The sequence below is a fragment of the Haliotis rubra genome, unplaced genomic scaffold (assembly GCF_003918875.1).
Source record: "Haliotis rubra isolate DU_JTF1 unplaced genomic scaffold, ASM391887v1 Scf3, whole genome shotgun sequence".
In the NCBI taxonomy this organism is placed as follows: domain Eukaryota; kingdom Metazoa; phylum Mollusca; class Gastropoda; order Lepetellida; family Haliotidae; genus Haliotis; species Haliotis rubra.
Window position 1 is genome coordinate 2,061,585 of NW_025766968.1, and position 23,992 is coordinate 2,085,576.

A 23,992-nucleotide genomic window follows, 5' to 3' on the forward strand; every position below is an offset into this window, starting at 1 on the left:
TGATATGAAGCTTGAGAAGGAGGTGATATATCTGTGGATTCGTACATATAATTTTGTTGTTGGTTTGATAAGTTCCCATGCATGTTACAGTGTCATTTTAGCCAATAGTTACACTGTAACACAGTGCACTGTTGTTATTCAGAATAACATTAACATTCATTCTGTATTATGTTTCATAAATCATTTCATAAGCACATGTGCTCCATATTTTCATATTCATGATATAAAGCTTATTTGTCTGATAGATATTAACAGTGATGAAATGTCATGAATGTATTACATATCAACATTACAACATCCACACGCTGTACTGCATATGTCTAATATGATCATGATCACATTATGAACATGGTGTTGCCATGCATACTTAACATGACTTCTGTCATATCAGCCCTACAACACGTCATATCAGCCCTACAACACAGCCCTACAACACGTCATATCAGCCCTACAACACGTCATATCAGCCCTACAACACGTCATATCAACACGTCATATCAGCCCTACAACACAGCAACACGTCCTACAACACGTCATATCAGCCCTACAACACGTCATATCAGCCCTACAACACGTCATATCAGCCCTACAACACGCCATACAAACACATATCAGCCCTACAATATCAGCTCCTACAACGCCATAGCCCTCAACACAGCCCTACAACACGCCATATCATATCAGCCCTACAATCCCTACAACACGCCATATCAGCCCTACAACACGTCATATCAGCCCTACAACACAACAACACATATCATATCAGCCCTACAACACGTCATATCAGCCCTACAACACGTCATATCAGCCCTACAACATGTCATATCAGCCCTACAACACGGGCATCGTCTACAACAGCCTGAAACACATGTGTATTGTTTGTTTAACATATTTATAGTCCTTTTGTCATGTCGAACTGAGATGGTGATCATTACCTGAATTAGCTGCTGACTTGATTACCATTCGTATCATTATAGGGGCGGTGGGGTAGCAAATATTTATGTGAAAACTCAATTCCTATTATACAAGTTTGCTTGAAGTTTTGTAAATACTCAATAAATGTGATCTTACATGTGTACACACAAAAATGTCAAATCATAGCTTGCGTACCGGTGGATAGATAAAATAACTGAGGTATATTGAGAGGTTCTATCTCAGGACATGAACTTGACAACTTGCAGTCTTTCGTATCATTTCTCATATTACCTATCAAATGTAAATCACAAACATTAACACTTAAACTTTATTATATTTTCAAAATTAATGGATAATGGCGAAATACCCAATTGAGGTTGAGTGAGGTGAGTACAATTTATTTGGTTACTCAAAGCAAAATTAGGATACCCAATTGAGAAGAAGACAAGCGAGTACATAACTCAATGACCCAAAAGATATATGTAGCTCTGATAGTTTGAGACAAGCAGAGAGCCAGTATTAAAACTAACTGGTACTTCAGAGTCAAGCAGAGAGCCAGTATTAAAACATGCCATCAGTTTTAAGACAAGAAGAGAGGCAGTATTAGAGCACAGTTCAAGAGCATAGCATGGATATTAAGCCATAGTTTGAATCAAGAGGAGTTCAAGCATTACACCACTTTGCCAATAATGTTTCTGCTTGGAGCATATAGTTAATATCAAGGTTAACCGAGCATAAGTTAATGGGATTTCACTGCATTTAATCAGTGGCGCTGTATGGAGATAAAGGTAATTTATTTGATGAATGATGTAGAGAAAGTCATTAATAAAGTGAGAAGCATTGAACAGTGTCTCATGGGAAACCAAAGGAACTGGATGTTTCCATATTAGCAACAATCAAATAAGTATCATCAAGTAAACACAATATATGATATATTTATCTCCTGGTCTTTATAATCATCCTCTGGATAGCTCATGTGTTAACTGACATATATTCCCCTGTTAATAAGGAGATGCTGTTGCTGTTATCACATGTTAATTCAGTCTCCAAGGCAGGATTGAATTACACACTTAATCAATGATGCATAACCATGATAGAAGCCCATTAGAAGATCCCAGGCCAGTTAATTGAGAACACAGAGAGTTATTTTACACATGATGGGGTAAGCATTTAAGCCTAATTGTATTGCTGCGTTCTTTACCTCAGCAACTGGAATTAGTCATCAGGTGTATGCTCATGAAATACATGTAAAGAGAAATTAACCAGGGTCCTTCCCACAGTAACGGTGACAGCTTCAGATAAAACTGCATATTTGTGAAAAATATGCACCATAAATCATGATAACCCAATTAATTCTGAATCACTTGCGTACAAATACATGGATATTTTTCTGACAGAACAACAATCTACTTAATCCCACAATACATCCTTTTCAACATAGGTATGTGTGTTTTTTACAGATGTATCTATTGCTGATCAAAAGCAGGCATTACACATAAGTGATTTCTCTGAAGAAATGCATAAAAAGGCACCATAACTTGCTTCTAGGTATTTATGCAATGTGTTACGCACTTGGAACAGCACAGTAACAGATACAAACTAAAGTCATCTGAAACTGCATTTGAAGCAAACTGTTTTCTAATGTCTACTGATTGATGTAAAGTTACCCAATCATCTGCACCACAAGGAGTAAATATATATTGAATAAACAATACCAAAACTAACTACAGCAATACCTAAATGATAACATGCAAGTTAATACTTGAGGGCTAAACATTTACTGGAGTATTGCATAAGGATAAACATGGCCTTAAACGAGTCTTTAAAAAGATATTTTAAAGAGTTTGAAAAGGCAAAATATACATCATGTTTTTGCTCCCTTCGGGAATTTCTGGGCTGAGTAGCCCCTGCCTTTTGTAAGAATGTGCTGAAAGTATCAGGGTCTGGTATTCATAATGTAGAACCTGCAAAATTCTCTGTGATCATATCCCAAATGGTGTGGATCAATCCCCATGCTCCCTGACCCCGTATGTCTTGTTAACACTTGCTTACTTCCAGGACATGTAGACTAACATCCTGTCTCCAAACTGAACATATCTAACAGAAAAAAGACTGTTCCTAAATAAAATATAATAAAAAGAAGCACAGAGACTTGGTAATCTTGTCTTGTCACATATTCTAGACTGAATGGGCTGTATTGGGAATATTTGTTTTAGGGTCTGTATGACAGGCTACAGGAAATTGTGATCATGGTGATGTACCTAACATATTTGTAAGAATAACATATTTCTGGCTATGCTGTACAAAAGTGTTAAAAGCCAACCTTCTTACTGACCTCAAATGCCTTCGCTCCTGAATCGTAACACATGTCCATGTTGCTGTGCACCTTTGAATTTGGCAGGAAATGGAAACTTTTTAGACGAAGTTTTAAATTAAATACATTGTACTGTATAAACAGTGATTCAGCCATCTCGTAATGAACTGTAAACTGCTGACCAGGATGCCTCAGGCAAACATGAAACTGCTTATGTTTGAAACTGTGTGATTTCAATGAAACGTGTTTACAAAAATATATATTTTAGGAAAGTCATGTGTATTTTAGTAATAAAGATTATCACGTTATGTTTTCTCAAGTTTATACAGAGCAGGATAAACATAGCAATCAGATTAAAAAACCTTGTAGCTCACCTATATTGTCAAAATCCTCACCACATATATTGTTCATTACAAAAAGTCTCTGAGGAATATTTGATAAAAAGCCAACAATGTATTCTCCAACATATCCAGCTTTTGAAGTTTTATCAAAGCAGCAATACACGAGATGTTTCTAAAGTGCTCAAGTAATATAAACAAATCTTATTTTTCCACATGCCATTCATTCACATTGTTATCCATAATATTTGTCCATATGAAATTTGAAAATTGTAGTTGTGTGAGCTTATTATAACATAACACCACAGGGATCTTCTGATAAGAAGCCAGCCAGTATGAGAGTGATCATAACATCCATATTTGATCAGGTGAGCAAAAACCAAATGGATATACTTTCTGTGACTGATACCATCGTCATTTTGACACAGCTGGTTCTACACTATATGGCATAAACTGTGAATATCTGAAATCTCACTGTTACAATGACACAACTAGAGTTTAATATTAAAGGTTTCATAATCACTGATCCTGTTAGCTTACTTTTAATTAAAGGCAACAAAGGAAATCATCGTGCCTTTCTCAAATCCAAATCATTCCCTAGGTGCAGAAAATGCATGTTTTTAGTTAAACTCTTTACCATGTACACTTTGTCTTTTGCTAACATCTGCTTTTGTAAGGTATCAATCATCAGGCTTGACATGTTCAAAGGACAAAAAATATTTCAACTAGCTTGAACATGATTACAGCTTCACCAAATGTATTTTTTCAAATTTCTCTCAGGACATACATTGTTCAGAGTGTCAAGATGACACAGTTAGCTTTTCTTGCCTGTGAATCATGCCTGTGCATGTATTGGTTCACAGCCTTGATTCAGCCCCACCATGGACTGCCTTAGTATGAACCTCAATTAGGCCAGTCTTTCTGGACATTCTGGATTCCAGCAGTGGTTGTTTGGCTGCACTAATGGCAGTTGACATACAGGAATAATTTTCTGTAAAATTCTGACATGTTTCTGCTGTTTGAAGTAACCCAGGTCCCACATCACCAGTCCCACATAATCATGTTCCAAGAATGGCATGTTGGGCATCAACCAGCACTCAATTCATCAAGGTGCTTTTTACAGCCTTTTCTACAAGATAAACTCCAGAGTTGAAAACTCCCTAATCTACAGCAGCAGAATGGTGGTGATGGACCAGGTGGTCCAAGTAATAAAACAAATATATGTTTTGCTTTCCTGATGTCTTGTATTTACATGCTAACAGACTGCTTGTGATCTGAACAAATTAATAGACTGCCCGTGATCTGAACATATTTAAGCGTTAAACAACATAAATATCCAGATTATTATTGGTTGACTTAAGAATGTCCTTTGAGAGTTAAAATGTCCGTAAGGTAGCCCTGAAGATTAACTGGTCAGTCTTCAAAATAACTATCAAAGCCATTTTTCTATTCATAACAAACATATAACCTGGGAAATGTTTTGCCTGTTCTGTTATTGAAAGAACTGTGTAACTTTTCGGTGTCACAACTCACCATGACTGCGATGCCTTTCAGTAACTGTATCTTACAGAAACAAAAGTCTGTCTCACAGTCCCTGATCCACAGTATTTTCCCCACTGCCAAGCCCTCTCTGCAGTGCTAAAGCCCTAGATGAAGCAAGTCTAGATTTCCCCAGGTTCAGGTTCTGAATCTCTGGTCTCTCTGGGGCTCCTTTTCAATTTAAATGGGCTTGTTTGTTACTATCAAAATTATATATATTCAGAGACTAAGCATTAGTCTAAGAAACAAAAAGCGATGCTCACCTTGCCTACTGATGAAGGAGAAGACTTGTTACTTCCGCCTTCAGAGTTACAGCTACAGAGGCTCCCTGAGGATGGGGATGCACAATCAGATCGGTTGTAAAGTCCCGAGTTCTTCAGAAGGTTACGTTCCACCAATCGTCTGATTGGCGTCACATTGCCATTATGTTGGCGCTGCTGGTACTGTGGCATGGCCAGAGAGTCTGTGCTGCCACCATACATACTACTATCTGGCACCAAGGTAGATGTGGAGCTTTAGCGCTGAAGGTCCATGATGTCATGGCCATTGGTCACATGTCCTTTTGCCCTTGGATCAGAAGACCAATTAACCACATCCTCCACAGCCGATGTGCTTTGAGTCCTCTGTCCACAGTCATCATAACAATCAACATCATTAACAGATGCAGCAGGCCTCCGAATGTTGTGGTTCAGTCTACCATTCAGATATCTACTTTGAGGTAAATTCACATAAATTATTCTATCATCTGGTGTTGAGGAATCAGCAAAGACGTCATCGCTGGAGATGCTGAGTTCATTGTTTGACGTACACAAATTGCTGTTAAGGAGTATTCCACCGTTCGCATATCCGCCATTGTCACTATTGCACTCTGTAGGCAGGCAGGTGAAAGACTGGGAGATTCCGTGGGAGTAGGGTCCAGTGACTCCTGTAGGTTTCGAGGGCATGTCCTGGAGGGAAGGTGTGTGTCTAATGGGCAGTGGTGGTGGAGGCGCAGGCCTCTTTCTGCGTCTCCGGATGGTCATCACAACCCGCCCTGATCGAATTGCATTACACATCAGCAACCTGAAAAATAATGTAAAAATTTCAATCTTTCATGAAATAAAACAAATTTCTGTTGAGTATATATTGTAAGGAAGATTTGTTTGTATCAAATTCTTGTATCATTCTTCACACAATTTTCTGTGTTATATTTCATCCATATGTCTTCATGTCAGTTGAATTCATATATTAAATAATAATTCCTATTAGGATGCAATACAATGTCTTCAGACATAACACTGACAAATTTATATATAACCACTTCTTTTATTTTTCGAATGCCATGGTTTGGTACAGATTCTTTTTTCACCTTGTCTAGCAGGAATCTGTACCTAAATGTTGCACTCGCAAAATAAAGAACTTGTTATAGAAAATTATCCCTAAATTTGTCAGTATTGTACTTTCCCTACTTCTACAATGCCATTCAAAGAATTCTTCGAACATAATGGTACGGTTATGTTTATGTAAACAAGTTACACTACACAGGGTTGATTTAACCTGACAGAATAATTATTTTCTCCACAACAAGATCATAAATATAGATAATGATATATAGTATATATTTTTTATCTGCTTAATTAGGATTTTAAGGTTATCTAATTACTCCATATTTGTTCATTAACTTTGTTTTTACCATGTCCCCTCCAGATGATATTTAGACAGCATGACCTTCAACCCTGACATTCTAGCAATGTTGGCAGCAGTAGGCACTTCCTACTTCTTATAATGAAAGTCACTACAGATAAGTCAAAATACCACCAATATTGCCTTCAGCTGACCACTTCCATGGTCATTCTTATACAGTCTTGGACTTCATCTAATTTAGCTTAAAATTAGTGCAAATCAATAACACGCTATTTTTCTTTGCATTTCTCCATTCATTCATTTGAGGTTTAACAAAGTTCCACTAGAATTGTTTTACATTTCTTAGGCCCAACAAGCATTCTACAGATCTATCTTTATGCCATGCAGCCTAAGTGAACGCCCGGACATAAACATCCTGATGAATGAAGTTCAGTTATCTCATGTGACATAACCTTGGAGTAATTACGGCATTGTAAAAATAAGAGTTTTTACCGCCATTTCACACAGGTGTGAAGCTTTTATTTGGTCCACTTTGAAATCAATGATTAAGTTATCGGTTATTCAAACTATCTATAAATGTAATCCTTGAGCATGGTTCATTTTGTGAAAATGTATCTAGGGAAGCATGCTAATAATCAAAATATTCAAAGTGAAATTACGCCTATGTTCTCATAGTACCATAAACACATACCTTCAGTTAGAGATAGTGATTTTTCCAAGAGTGGTCGTAAGACTGCTTCTCTCAATATGCCTTGATGGATAAATTAAATCAATTAATATACACCCTATTTGCTATGTCTTTCCGTAATAGGCGGATTTTTCGATAGATTTATTCTGCCCACCATCCTTTGAAAATAGTTCATGGTAAATTTGTTTTGCCAGTCAGGGACTTAAATATACCGAAGTCGGCAAAATTCTCATAGACTTCCATGCTATTTTATTGTAGCTGATAATTTGGTTCTTCCATATTTAGTTGTCAAATTATGCAGGCTGTTAGGAAATAATCTTGTCACAGATACATAATTTTCCTCAAGATTGTAGTTACATGAGCAACATATATACAACATTGCGATTCTTTCCCCATACAGACCCGCCATATGTTAAAAATTGCCATAACCATGACACGCATTGCATGGTTCCAATAAGGAGGCGGAAGTTGGGAGATATAGCAGATACTCTAGTGACCCAGTTGATATGGGCATATATAAACCAGTGGGGAATTCTACAGAACTTTAGTGATTTGACAGCAAGTATGCTCATTATTCAAATACTCTATCTTAGTAACTTTGATAAACAGATCTACATATCAAGCATAGTACATGTATTGTATTTCAAAAGAAATCTTATATGCTCAAAAAGATTAACAGATTCTTCTCTCCATACAGTGCCTTAGACATACCATTCTAAAATTTGCAATAAGAATTATTTTTTCCGAAAGATATTCATGTTTCTTAGAACTGGTATTCTTGATACATTGTAATTCTTCTTGATTCTAAAGGCAAAGATTTTTCACATACAGTTTCAAGTATATTCCCAATGTTTAAAATAACAACTTGATATTTATGCTTTCTTTATGAAGCATGCCATGCCCCAAACTAAAATGAATCAATGAAATAGCAGAAGCTAATGTCAAAGGGTAGCTTTGGAATTTTATGGTTAGTGTTGAAATGATTGAAACCATCAATTCCAGTGTATTTCCAAGTGCTATTGTTCCCAGGTGCCCATATTAATGTGTGTCTAGCAGATGAAAAAACAGTTTGTGGGAACCTCAGAGACATCCCTAAAACAGTTTTGCTATCTGTGTCCACGCTCCCTGTCTGTGTATCTGCTACAACCCATCTCAACAGTATATTATTACCAAGACCTTTACCATATGGAGTCCCCCTGTGCACCATATACAGCATAATGGCTGTTGATTTTATCTGAAGCTGGTCTTAAGTAACTTTATTCTAACTCATGTTACCAATTGCCGTTCCTTATGTTCAGAAATATCCTGTAATACAATACTCATTTTATGAAAATAGCTCTGGAATCAACTTTACGATATCAATCAAGGACATGTTTGAATTTCTTCCTGGCTATCATTGTGTAAATGGCTGATGAGTTGCTAGGTGACAATTCTGTTGCTATTCTGAAAAATAACTTCATCCCCATTTGTCTGCTCTTCAGTTTCCTCAACTAGAAAAATATCAATATGTTTCATGATTGACTTTATTTTCAGACATCAATTGCAGAAAACAGACATAAACTATAAAAGAATAGTGGCACGCAAGATGGCCATCATCATTAGTGCAGGTCTAATACACTACTTTGTTAATTCACAAAATTCAAATAAATGTATTTTTCAAGGAAACTAGTATCGCGACAAGACAAGACTCATAAAAAGAGTAAAAGGCAATCTTTTGCGTAACAAAACAAGCACCAAGCTGCAAAAAAAGTCATTTTTTTTCGAAAAGACAATCCTTCCAAGAACTCTTAAGAGAGATGAACTCATCTTTCAGTAAAAAGCCTTGTGACTAAATGACCGGAGGGATGACTTCAACTTTTCAACTGTCATGTGTCCTTTCATATGAAGCAATATGCCATCAGCTCCAGCCTTTGGTGTTTACATTTCACATTTTTTCATGTACAAAGCGCACTCTTTTTATGAAGATTTCACACAGCATCATACAAATTATACTCAGAAGTTGTTAGATCAAGGTTACAAAATTCAAAGTAAAGATTTAAATGAGATTAATAGCAGACATTTCTAAATTTGACACATAAGTGTCAAAAATTACATTTGATGCAATTCCATTCAAGTGAGTGAGTTTAGTTTTACGCCACACTCAGCAATATTCCAGCTATATGGCAGCGGACTGTAAATAATCGAGTCTGGACCAGACAATCCAGTGATCAACAGCATGAGCATCGATCTACGCAGTTGGGATACAATGACATGTGTCAGCCAAGTCAGCGAACCTGACCACCCAACCCTGTTAGTCACCTCTTATGACAAGCATGTGTTACTGAAGATCAATTCTAGCCTAGGTCTTCATGGGTTCTTTTTTCCAATGAACAATACACTTGCCTTTGCATGTGTTTATGATAGATGGTACCGAAGGGGCAGGATATGTTTACCTTCTCACAAACACCTGATATCATCACTATGTGACAGTGATTCCTAGACAGACACAAGCTTATGCTATTGTCATCATGTAATAGACTCCAACCTTGATTATATAAGCAGACTGCATCACCAATACAATTAGTATCATAATTTCGTTCCCACGCCACAATTTTAGATTACTGTAAGCTGAAGCCTTCATCAAAGCCAGTCATTACACATCAATCTGTGGCGGAGCTGGGAATCATGTCATAACAATGACCACAGGGTCTACCAATAATTGACTGGGAACTCGGAGCCTTCTATTCAAGTACAGTGTGAAATGAAAGAAAAATTGAACAGGATTCCTGGCTATTGGACAGACCTGCCTGTAAGCTTAACTCACTATATTGTCTGGTCAGACTCAATCATTTACAGACTCCAACAATAATATGGCAGATGTATTGTTGGCTGTGGCAATGGACAGCAAACACTTATGTTCTAAACGGAAATTGGGTGGTGGTTGCTCCCTGGTGAGCAGCATGAACACCTGGTGTCAACACTGCTTTTCAGTTATCCATATGCATTGTGTTTATCACTATTCATGTGTCTCTTACACCCTTTGGAATTTGTTTCGGCAGGTAACTGAGGCTGACTTTTCTCTGGCACTGACATTTTTAATAACACTGGTGATCAGTGAACAAGCAACAAGTCCAAACTGTATCAACAATCAACTCTTAATCACAGATACTGGCATAAAGTTTTATTTCGTTTATTTTCTTTCCAAACTCAAACCATCTGTCTGAAATCACAAATAGCGGTTCTCTGTTCAACTAACTTTTCAAAAACAATACTCTGTTATCAAATCATATTATCATTCTAAATTATAATTACAGTTCTCTGTTCAACTAACTTTTTATAAACAATACTCTGTTATCAAATCATACCATCATTCTACATATTTCCTCTCGCATCTTAAGTCTACAAGAAAGACGGATATGTGATATCATTTAAGTATTATTTTGGGCAGTCTAGCTGCCAATCCTATAATAAACTCACAGCTCCAAATACATTTGACCATTAGTGATGACTCACTTATTCTTGGAGCAAGATATATGTCACATACATGAGTGGGTGCACCGAGATCCCTGTACAACTAAATGTCAGAAGAAACAGGATATCAGGTCTGCCCAAAAACATAACTACATATCCGGGAACCAGGCTGACTCACCATTAAAGCTATGACCAGAATGATTATCAGCTCTGTAATTAATTTGTAGAAACAATCATAAACTCCTGCTGAGGTCACTTTGGTGACGGGCAAATTAGAGGTAAAAAACACTTACCATGTGAAAAGCATGTCACAGGTTGAAATGGAAAAGGACTGATTTTGCCCTTTGCTTTTGTCAGTTTGTTGTTAACGCCACATGCAACAATATTCCAGCTATATGGGGACAGTCTGTAAATTATTGAGTCTGGACCAGACAATCCAGTGATCAACAGCATGAGCATCGATTTACACAATTGGAATATGATGGCATGTGTCAACCAAGTCAGCGAACCTGACCACCTGATCCTGTTTGTCTCTTGTTATGCCAAGCATGGGTTACTGAAGGCCAATTCTCACCCAGTTCTTCATAGGTTCTTGTCCTAGGCAAAAGATATTATTGGGATGTTGTCATCTAAGTCATAAGTTAAGTAGGGTAACATAGTGGTCAGAGCATTGCTTCTCACGCCGAAAATCGGAGTTCAGTTTCCCACATAGGTACAATTTGTAATGATCACTTTTGGTGACCAAATTGTGATGTTGTTGACATACTGGTCATGTGGCACAAAACTATACTCACTCACACATCAGAATTGATTACATTAGCCATGTGGAGATGACAACATTTATTGATACACAATATCAACAGACTTGACTGTACAATCCCCAAATATCCCCTTTCCTTATAATTTCAGAAGTTCATAGTACCCTAGATTGTATATCTACAATTTCCAGGTACAAAGACAGATGTTGTGTTTCCTCTGCTCTGTAAACAGAGACTAGTTATGCTATTATCAACATGATTCTTTACCACATAAGATATCCCTGTAATAGCTGTTGAAGACAGATGTGCCTCTGTATTTGTAAACTCAAAATCACTATTGGGTTAAGGCTTTAAGTGGTGATGCATGATATGAAGCTAACATAGTGAACTGCCCATTGGAAGTATACCCTTCACTGCCACTCTTGTGGAAACATACTTTGCAATTTCAAATACATATTTTTGTGTAACATCTACAAAAGCATTTTAGTCAAGGATCAGTATGATACACCTGTGCCCCGTTTCACATAGCGATCATAGCGCTAAGGTGATCGTAGCTCCCATACTTTAACATAGACTTACGACAGCCGTAGATCGCTACGATCACTTTGTGAAACGGGCCCCTGGTCATGTTTCATGGTAGACATTCAGAGGACTTTATAAAACATGACATGTTGCTTGTCATCATGCAGTCTGTCTTGCAGTCCCTGAACCGCATTATTTTCCCTACTGCCTTGCCCTCCCTGCAATGCTAAAGACCTAAATGTCTAGATTTCCTCAGGTTCAGAATTTCCCATCTCACTGGGGCTCCTTTTCTATGGGATATTTGTTACTATTAAAATTATATACATTCAGAGACTAAGTGTTAATCTAGTCATCATGCAGCTCAAGGCTTTCCTATACAGGGAGTTTTCAGACTTTCCTATACAGGGAGTTTTCAGACTTTCCTATACAGGGAGTTTTCAGACTGGGAGTTTTCAGACTTTCCTATACAGGGAGTTTTCAGACTTTCCTATACAGGGAGTTTTCAGACTTTCCTATACAGGGAGTTTTCAGACGTTTATTCACTGGTACTTAAAACTGGTGAATAGCATGGTCAGGCTTGGTGACTTGGTTGACAGATTGGCATTGTGTCCCCATAACATGGATAACATACCAACACTGGATCAGGAGTATTGCTGGATTAAGGTATCGAACAAACATATTTTCTATGAGATTTGTGTGAATTGCAAGTGCTTATGGCACCTGGAGTCACTGATTTTCAGTGATTCATTCATATAATTTCCACCCCAATTTAGCCTTTCACTCCCTCATGCACAAACAGAAACCAGCCTTCACCTCATGTCACATAAGCAATACAGTAGATGTGAACACTCTGAGTGAGTGAGTGAGTATGGTTTTACGACACTTTTAGCAATATTCCAGCAATATCACGGAGGGGGACACCAGAAATGAGCTTCACACATTGGACCCATGTGGGGAATCGAACCCGGGTCTTTGGTGTGACGAGCCAACACTTTAACCACTAGGCTACCCCACCACCCCGAACACTCTGAGGGATTAACTGGGCAAGATATATGTCCCAGCTTCATCATCTCTCACTAGATTTTATGTTGTTGTCAAGCAGACCCACCTAATTTTAGTGAGTAATTTATTACCACTCAACACTATCAGTAAGACACTAAACAACAGTGGATCCATCCAACATCTCCTCTTCTAAAGAAGGCAAAGTCTACTTTACTTTTTTGGCTTCCAAAGGAATCCCACTAGTGGACTCCCTTCCTATAGGCCAGGGCCCCGTTTCACAAAGCTCTCGTAAGCCTAAGATCTCGTAACTTTTCTCGTAGCATTCATAGTCCCTATGTTACAGTATAGGAGGTACGAATGCTACGAGAAAAGTTACAAGATCTTAGACTTATGAGAGCTTTGTGAACCGGGGCCCTGGCTATTAATGACCAATATTATGCTAATCTACTGAAGTAACTGCTTGAGAATATTGGGTCTAAATATGGTGGAACACTCACTACAGGAGTCATTCCACCAGGACACTGCATCATGCATTAGTCTGTTGCTGCCATGGCTACAATGCATGTCTGTGGCTCAGAACTTACTGAACATAGCCCCTATTCTCAAGATCTGGCCCCATTAGAGTTCCAGCTCTTCCCAAAGAAAGAACTGTCTGGCAAGCATTATGCAAATGATGATGATGTCATTTTACCCTGCCTTAAATTAGTGGATCACTTTTGTGGTGTGATGGATACATTTAAATGTTTTAACACTGTTAAATGAAAAGAGATTGGTTTATTTGAAACAGACATATTTCATTAAAACATAAGGGACCATTCATAATTTATGACTAGGGGGGTTGATGATGATTTTTATGGAGAAGCATGTACAATGTGACTGACCCCCCCTAAAATTTATGGACAAAGTAAGTGACCCACCTGCATGTTATGTACAAAATCAATGACCCCCTTCCCCCTTCCCATATTTTGTAAGCCTAATTTTTAAATATTTTTATGTACAAACTTGATGAACCCCCCTAGAACATGTGTACAAACTTGATGAACCCCTACCTCCCCAGAACAAAATGGGTGACCCCACCCTTAAAATCATCATCACCCCCCTACCCATAAATTATGAACCGTCCCTTACCCGTATACAACACTGAGACAAGACATACTGGAGTAAGTCACAGCTCTTCTACCACTTAATAGAGAGAGACAGCACTGTTTTACATCAGTAGTGGAGTGAGAGAGCAATGTCTCCCATCAGTAAAGGGACAAAGCCTTTTTCACCAGAATCCTGGTTTTCCAGCATCGTCAACAAACTCCATCAAAACAGTCTATAATATTTGGGCTTAGAGTGAGTGAGTGAGTGATTTTGGTTTTACGCTGCTTTTAGCAATATTCCTACAATATTACAGCAGGAGACACAAGAAATGGGCTTCACACACTGTACCCATGTAAGGAATCAAACCCGGGTATTCGGCTTGAGAACAAACACTTTAACCACTAGGCTACCCCACTGCCCCAGTTCGGCTTAGAACTTTCCAACCATGCTTAATTGCTTTTACTGATTTGTGGACTTGCTTCTCAGATTGGTACCAACTACAATCCTTCAGCAACATATTAGTGCTTACCTAAAGATTGATAATTCCTCCCTTAGTAAGCTGATCTGGCAATATCTTATTCAGGGGTGGAAATAACTTTAAAATTGCTAGTGTACTCCGGAACAGTGGCACATGTAAAATCACTTGCCCTGATAATTTTTCCACTATACCAGCCGTTTTCTTGTTGAATTTTTTAAATAAACAACATAATTAACATTGGAAAGTCAACTGGACACCGGTACAGTGTGATATACAAATTTGCTTGCCCGACAGAAAAAAACACTGGACTCGGACGTCAGGCAATGGGTTATTTCCACCCCTGTTTTTACTGAAGTAATTCTGACATTCAAAGAAGTGGAAAACCATATTTTCTCACTCATACCTTACTGAATTTCAATCTATAAATAATAATGGAAGATGAGTCATAACAAGCCTCTTTACAGGTTTCTCAAAATGTTCAAAATAGTTCCTACAAAGACATTTTTAGATTTTAGCAACTACTTCGATCACCGATGTTCTACTTTTGTACACTATTGATTTGATATTTTAAGATGTAAAGAAAGACATGACACTTTGGGAAAGTGTGGCACGTACCGTATACAACAAGTTCTTAAACTAGCTGTAATTTGTGCTTATTTCTAAGGTTTGTGTGATAGATGTGCATTTTCATCAAGTTTGCACAATTGCTGATTTTGCTGCAACCATTGAAATCAAATGAAAGGACCTGGACTCCAGTTGATTGCTAACAATAGCAGACGCAAAAATATTTTCTGCTGTCAGAAAGAATATGTATAATGTAAGCTCCTCTTCCAAATGGACATGCTGTGGAAGACTTCCTAGGTACATATGATGTGTAACTGAAAGACGTAATTTCTCCAAGATTTTACCGATCACGAACATGACCTTGGTCTCTGAAATCACACGTATGGATATCTATCGTAATGATATGGTCTATTGTAATGACATTACAATCAATGACCTTACTAACATCTCTGTCAACATCAAAATCCATGTTGATCCTATTCAAAAACAATGAAAATTTAAATGATATTGAAAATAACTGACATCACTTAGCTTGGAGATCAAGCATGTTTCCAGAAAGGGCCTGCACAAGATATTGACTGGCAAATCAAACGGCCACATTCATTCAAAAGTATTGATAACAAGCATTGTCACTAAGGTGACATAATCCCCGGCCGCAAATGATCAAATCTTTCTTATAAAGTAATGAAAGTTTAAGATGAAGTTAAATGTCAACAGAAACATGGCCAGTCAACCTCTCTTGATATCTTGCTCTTTAGTTGTTCAAACACACACATATTTTCAAGACTGACTTTGACCTTGCCATGAATGTCATAGTGTATGAAATATGCAAAAGTAGTACTAAAGAAATTGCTTCTTGAAAAACATTTAAGGGAAGTCGTGAAAGTCTATGAAGAAAATCCAGCGCACTGTTCTTGAAATATCTTGCTGACAATTCAGGTTAACAAGCTGAAATCTTCAAAGTGTCGACGTGACCCTGAAAATAATGTGAAGGTCACCAAAATTGACTAGGCCCTGGGCCTTCCCTAGACGAAGGTTTGTGTCAAATATAAAGAAAATCCAGTGAATATTTTTTTGCGAAATCTTGCTGACTATCCTAACATGCAATTTAACATGCTGAAATCTTCAAAGTGTCTCTGTGATCTTGAAAATTAAGTGAAGGTCACCAAAATTGACTGGGCCCCGCCTTCCCTAGATAATGCTTGGTGTCAAATATGAAGAAAATCCAGTGAACGGATCTTGAGATAGCTTAACATGCAGGTTTACATGCTGAAATCTTCAAAGTGTCGCCATGACCTTGAAAATTATGTGAAGGTCACCAAAATTGACTGGGCCCTGCGCCTTACCTCGATAAAGCTTTGTATTGAATAAGAAGAAAATCTAGTGAATGGTTCTTGAGATAGTTTAACATGCAGGTAAAACGTTAAGTCCCCTTGTGACCTTGAAATGAAGGTCAAGGTCACCAAACCTGACTTGGACCTTTCTTATACTGTGATGAACCTAGGTACCAAATATGAAAAGAATCTAGTCAACGGTTCTTAATATATTCCAATTTGTACGTACGGATGGACGTAGTGACGGACGGAGCCTAATACTATATAATAAGCATATGCCACTCACTGCTTTCTAGGATGCGCCTAATGCTTATTAAGTCATCTCCATGCAGCTAGTAGTGCTTCTTGGGACCCATTAGAATACATCAAAACCTCAAAACTGTTTGGACTTAATAGCCTGGAAGCCCTGCATTTATTAATCCTGAAAGCCTGGAATAAACTCAACAGTCAATAAGAATTACGTCATTCAAGAATCTTAGTTAACATTATATCAGTCTGTTCTGTAACTTTTAAAGTAGCAGTAGTCTACATTTTATCTAAAGTTATGATCACCAAATCATATTCTAAATCACTAAATACACCCAAGTTGATTCCATCTTAGAATTGGTAACTTTTGGTATATGTCTAAATGATCATCAGAGAACACACAACAAGATATGAAGTAGACATGATTCATTTCCTGAAAAACACCAGGTAAATCATCAGGTAATCCCATATTTCATTTTTTGTGCCATTCCTGGGAGATGCTATGATAACCCTCGCCAGGTGTTAACCCGATTCTTTCCTCAGGTGAAAACCTTAATGTATCTACTGACAGGAGACATTGCTTCTTTCTGTCAGCTACTGATGTAAAACAATGCTTTGACTTTCTCCTCTGAGTGGTAAAAGAGCTGTGACTTACCGCAGTAGATCACTTAAAAACTTCCCACATCAACATTGGTATCCTGAACAGCCAACAGCCTGTGTAATTTGAACGGCAGGTAAACGATAGACCTGACACAACACGACTCTTCTTCATCCTCTGGCATCTTCCTCAAGGAAAATAATGATCCTCATCTAGTAGGTCTTTTCCTTGCAAGTAATTGTATGAATGTTTGTCATAACAACAATTACACGTTTTTAAAGGCAGGCAAATTATGAGTCTTGCATCGTGCTTACAGCAACATTTTCATACTTGCCTACTCAATGGTGCAAAACAATGGCAACCTGAATACATATAGTTACTGAAGACCTGCCACAGGTCCTAGGCTAGTACCAAGGAAGTAAAGAGTCTGTGTAGAAGCATCACAATTTCTAAATTTGCAGTTGCAATGGTATACAACTAAGACATCTGAAACTTGGTGGCAGGAGGAAAATTGAATTAGTGAGTGAGTTTGGTTTTACACCGCTTTTAGCAATATTCCAGCAATATCACAGTGTGGGACACCAGAAATGGGCTTCACACATTGTACCCATGTGGGGAATTGACCATGGGTCTTCGGTGTGATGAGCGAATGTCTTAACCACTAGGCTATCCCATTGCCCTGAATATTGAAGTAAAGAAAGAAAAGATATGCATATGCTGAAACACATACATTGAAACACATACAGTAAACTATGGTTATAATGAACTCATAGGGACCACAGATTTTAGTTGATCGTAACTGTAGTTGCTATATGCATTTTGACTAATATATAGAGATTATTACATGAGCAAGTGTGTCATACGACTTACACGTGAAAACGAGTGTGGCAGACTTGCAAGTGTAATAATTTCTTTATTATCCATTTTATTCATGTACATTTGTGCAGTAAAACACGGTTAAGCAAGTGTGACTGCCCTGTTCACTGACGTCCTGTTCAATTGTTTAATGACGTCACAGACGACGAAATACAGAAACACTGGTTGCTTGGCAAAAGTGATACATGCACATGTGCACATACGATAGATATGACACTGGTTATGTTTCTCCACATGGATAATAAATACCGAAAGTGGCATGGATCATATATCTGTCAGTTTGTTATAAGGGTGCTTGTTATAAATCTAGTTTATTGTCTTTGCAACCCACATGGAACATGTCTCATGTCATATTAGAAAAAGTATTAGTGAACATAACTGAATTCACATTTGCATGTCATTATGTGAGTGACAGATGATTCGAAATGTCACAAAGGTGAATTTTGATTCTAAAAAATCTTGACAGAACTGGTACAGAGGCAGCAGTTACTTGACAAAATGGATGCATCCATTCAGTTAAATTACTAGACATGCTAGTAGTAGTAATCATTACACACCATACGTCCTGATTAAAACTCATAACCTTTGGTTTTGGTAAATATATGACTCATTCAAAATTTGAAGTATGTTAGCTCCTGCAAACATTCTGAAAAACCAACTGCATTTTGAGTCTAATAAACAATACATATTGTCTCAAGACACTGCACAAGCCCAAAACCTGGAAGTGCCATTGTTCTTGTGATTTGCACTGAACAACTCACAAACAAACACATCGTCAACTACAAGGAGTTGGTATGGAAAAGTAGCTGACCTACCTTATAAATACTATTCCAGAGCACTGTGGATCTTACAACTTCAATGCTGGGAAGTAAATTTGATCTGATCAGACTACAGATAATAATTTTAGCATAAGATAAACTCATGGAAACGAATAAGGGAACACATGAAAGTACAAGTGTTCCTATATTCTTTCCCAGGTTTCTTCACAAGGTATGTATTGCTCTGTGAGTGAAATTCTGGAAATAAATAAAGGAGCACTTGTACTTTCATGTGTTCCCTTTTGTGTTCATTTTTATGAGTATATGTTTGAGTATAAGACCTAAGAACTACATATCAGTGGCAAGTGATTCAAATCATTCCCAGCTGACAGTATACACAGCAAATATCAAGCCCAAAGGTTAAATTCATTTAAATATTAACATAGCAATTGCTATTCACTGAAAGTAGGTCACAGTGACCTAGAACTGTTAAGAGCTTCTCATTGCTTATCATGCACAAGTATTCAATCATACAAGCACTTTATTTTACAGTATTTAGAAAGAAACTGAGATGTTTAGTGCAAATGAAAACAATGATGACACTGTATTACTGCAGATACTTCTGGAAATAAACAATCAACAGTTTTCTTCAGGTGACCTTGACAATTTCCTTTACCCTTGACCTTATTGTCAAAAAGCAACTCCCATGGCTATAAAGAAGAAACGTGATAGATCACTAATATATCCCAGAAAAGCCATGGTTAAAAAATTAATTGCATTGGCAGTCAAATTCAAAAACCTTAAACCATTTGATTAAGGCTGTTTAATAGAAAACATAAATCATCCCAAAAAAGTTCTACACATAAAGAGTATGACACAAAAACAGTTAAAATAAATCACATTCACCATGATTGTTTCACACTTGTCTGACTGAAAGATAACAACACTCAAGACCGACCTGAAAAACATGGCGATAGGACACTACATTAACCCAAGGTGTAATTTCTGCCTTAGAATATCAATAATGTGCTATAATACCATAATATGGAATTCAATACTTCCTGAAATTGAATGAACTATTGAAATTACGGCATGGCCTGGGCATTGATTGGTGTAAGTTAGACGGACAGATTGGCTGTGAGAGTGGAATCATGGGCTGCCCCCCTGTCAGGAGGATCCCCTCACCCTGCTTCACTATCTGCTGAGAGGGTAGAACAGCATATAATTCATCCTTGTGTGGGTTGCTTACATTAGCTTATCATGGTTCGAGGAGTGGTGTATACGATGGAATTATCCCCTCTAAGCCTCTGCTGTGTTCAAGTGCTTGGGCCGTTAAAAGCTTCCATAATGCAGATTGAAACAACCATGACATTTTCATATGTTACAAGGACTTCATTTCTACTTATCTGTGGAAAGTAGCTTGAAGCAACTCTCCTGTGATAATATATCACTCCAGTATTGGTGGTGGATGATGGTGAGAGCCACCAAGGTACTCGTTTCCATGACAATATCAATGAATAGGGAGACTATGCTAATGTCTTACTCAGCTACCAAATTTGTCAATTTATCAAGTTAAAAAATAACATTTCATTTTCATGAACTGGTGAGTGAGTGAGTGAGTGAGTGAGTGAGTGAGTGAGTGAGTGAGTGAGTTTTGTTTAATGCTGCACTCAGCAGTATTGCAGCTATATGGCAGAGTGAGTGTTTGTTGTTTAACGTTACACTCAGCAGAGTGAGTGAGTGAGTGAGTGAGTGAGTGAGTGAGTGAGTGAGTGTTATTTATGCCATGGTCAGCAATATATCGGATGCATCACTGCTGCCTGAAAGTAGTCAAGTGTGGAATAGATGAACCAGTGGTACAATAACATACAAATAAGCCAAAGTCACATGTTCAAACCAATAAAATCCCTAGTTTAATAGACCCTTGTGAGGGTATAGAGTGCTGCAGTGTGCAGAATACTTGAATCATATTCTGCCTCAGTTTCTGCACAGATGAATGTCAATTTCAACCACTTATGAGTGAGTGAGTTTGCTTTAACTTTGAACAGTATTTCAGTGAGACCATTCTGTGTTACCTTTGTGTGGAAGGAAAGCCTTACATGAAGCACAGTCACTGACATACCTAACACATAATCAGAGTGACTGGGATTCAAACCCATAATTATCAGTCCTGGCACACCTTAAGTATTAAACTCTACACAGCAATGTTGCAGCATCTAATATGACTTGGCAACTTGTGCCTCTTCATTTTTGAATGTATTAAAAATTATTTGCTATGTTACGACAAAAACTACCAGGTCTACCTAGATTCTTATATTTATAACTGAACTCTTTGGCCCTAAAATGTGTTCTGCATTTCCTCTGAAATACAGAAAAAAATCAATTGTGAACAAAACAATGCTTTTTCCCAGTCTTCCTGCACAGGCAGTTAATTAGTTTAAAACCTAACAGTGCTCTTAGTCTTTTTCTGTAGTGACTGTTGTTGCCAGGAGCACTTAGGAAATACTAGATAAATCCCTGTTGTTTTTTCCCCATGTGTAGTACTGTGTCTTCACAGTGCCCTAAATCTGGTTCTAAGGCTGCATTTGAATGCTTCCTTTAAAGCAAACTATTCAAATGAACTTTCAACAGGTGTGTGTCTCAGCAAAACCACAGACTTTTTCAAAAGTCTGAAAATCTTCCTGATAATACATGTCGAATGTTATCAAGGTAAAGAGTTTTATCAGTAGTGATGATAATTCCAGACAGTTAGATTTCATCGTAATGCATAACCTCTCCTTCATCATATATATATGGGACTACTTGCAGAGAGAGACAGTAAGTGGTAGTCAGTGCATAGGACACACCAATCCGATCTTCCTTGATGGGTGGTGGTGCTGGGGTGGCCTAGTGGTTAAAGCGTTTGCTCATCATGCTGAAGGCCCTGGTTTAATTACCCACATGGGGGGTACAATGTGTGAAGCTCATGTTTGGTGTACCCTGTTGCAATATTGCTGAAAAATAGCTAAAATCTCTCTTGATGGACCTGGGTTGGTTATATCAAAGTATTTTTACTTTTGTTAGGAAAAGTGAGGAAAAATCTCAAACTGACACAGGCCATAACTGTTTACTCCTTGAATGAAATGAACAGGTATGACTGACTGACTGAGTTTGGTTTTACGCCGCTTTTAGCAATATTCCAGCAACATCATGGCGGGGAACACCAGAAATGGGCTTCAGAATAGGTATGAGATAGAATGGATCTGTAATTTGAAACCATGGTTAGCAGATCCTGGAACAACTAAGAGAAGGTACTCTGGACAGCAAATTGGAACACATTCTCAGAGAGGTGGCTTTGGAATCTGGATTGTTATCAATGACTGCAAGAGGATTACACAAGCACTAATTGTGTATTAATTGTATTGGCATATAGTCATAATTCATATGTTTCATATTATTATGACATATTGGGTGACACTATTGCTTAGTTAAGAATTGTTTGGGACAGATACGGGATATATAATGTCAAGTGCATGCATTCCTGAAGAGCTGTTCTTTCAATTATCTCCATCAGTATTTGCCCAAAAAAGAAAAAGAAGAAAAACAGTTTGTGCTCTGGAACATATGCATTTTCTCACTGGCAGATTATATGTTGTGTTGAACTCATCAGTATTCCAGCTATATGATGGTGGCAGTAAATTGTTGAGTCTGGATCAGACAATCCAGTGACTAACACCATGAGCGTCAGTCAACTCTGTTGGGAATCAACAACATGTATCGACTATGTCAATGAGTCTTACCACATATTTCTAAGGTAATATCGAATAGTTTAAATGATAATTTCTGAACAATATAAATAAGAACACATTGTCCTTGTAATGGACTGGCATCTTTATCTAGACTCACTTAGTCAGGATAGAATTACTGTACATCCATGGGCTTAGCACTAAGTACAGCCATAGAGCAAGGCTACCTTGCCACCAGATTCCGAAAACATGGGTTCCAGAAGACCAATTCTAACCTGGAAGTTTGCGGGGCTTGACAGGAGAAAGCAGCCACCTACAGCACACAAGTGATGTGATGCTGGCAACATAAATATCACTCCATCATCTCCTGACACAGTAATATTACCCCCCAGGGAAAAACATGACTTTTAAAAACTCGTGAATGCAGTCACACACATTTTCTTTCTATTTCGCTGTTTCTCCGAGTTGTAAATTGATGACTTTGTAAACAGTTCTAGGACAAGAACAATAATGGTTTCATATCAGAAATGATTTGCATGTCCCAGTAGCCAAAAACCATACACGTGACACACAGAGTACACAATTAACCTCCGGGATATCGATAATAAAACCTTTCCTCTACTGCAAAAATGAAGTGACTATAATGAATGTCAAAGTATTTTTGCTAATTACACACAAGACTTCTGTTTTGTGAAGAAAACAACATATGATTTGTTGCTCACTCCTTTTCAAAGTCATAAAGAAAGAAAAAGGGATGTTTTTATTACCATCTTGGAAAATATGAGGCATGAAAGTCTCATTTTTGCAGCTTTAGCATTCATGTAGAATTGCTCCAGTGCTTAGCAGGGCAGTATGGTGTATGGCAGAAGAGCATGTCAGTGATTCCGCCTCATCACCCACAGTGAAATCTGTTGTAAGACAAGGGAGGGGATACTGAGGGGTCTCCAACAACAAACAAGACAAAGGATTGCTTGCTGTGAAAAAGTCAAAAGTTGTCAGAAACAGATAAACCATGGCTGTAGGAAGGAGGGTGTAATGGTGAGGTTACAAAGGGAAAGTTCAACATCACAATCCAGATGTACATTGTCTGATAGTAGTGCATGTTTTCGTGAAGCTGATGTCGGCAGGTTCTCCTGGTGCTGTAGGCATATGTTATGATGAATACACCCATATCACCA

General features: G+C 37.8%; 1 protein-coding gene across 1 annotated transcript in view; it reads right to left on the reverse strand.

Annotated features, from left to right (window-relative positions):
* LOC124282505 overlaps window positions 1–23,992 on the reverse strand; it is a 96,924-nt gene that overhangs the window by 30,320 nt on the left and 42,612 nt on the right. Inside the window, 1 exon segment of the mRNA XM_046718515.1 lies at window positions 5,370–6,168. Coding sequence (XP_046574471.1) covers window positions 5,370–6,168 — 799 coding nt within the window.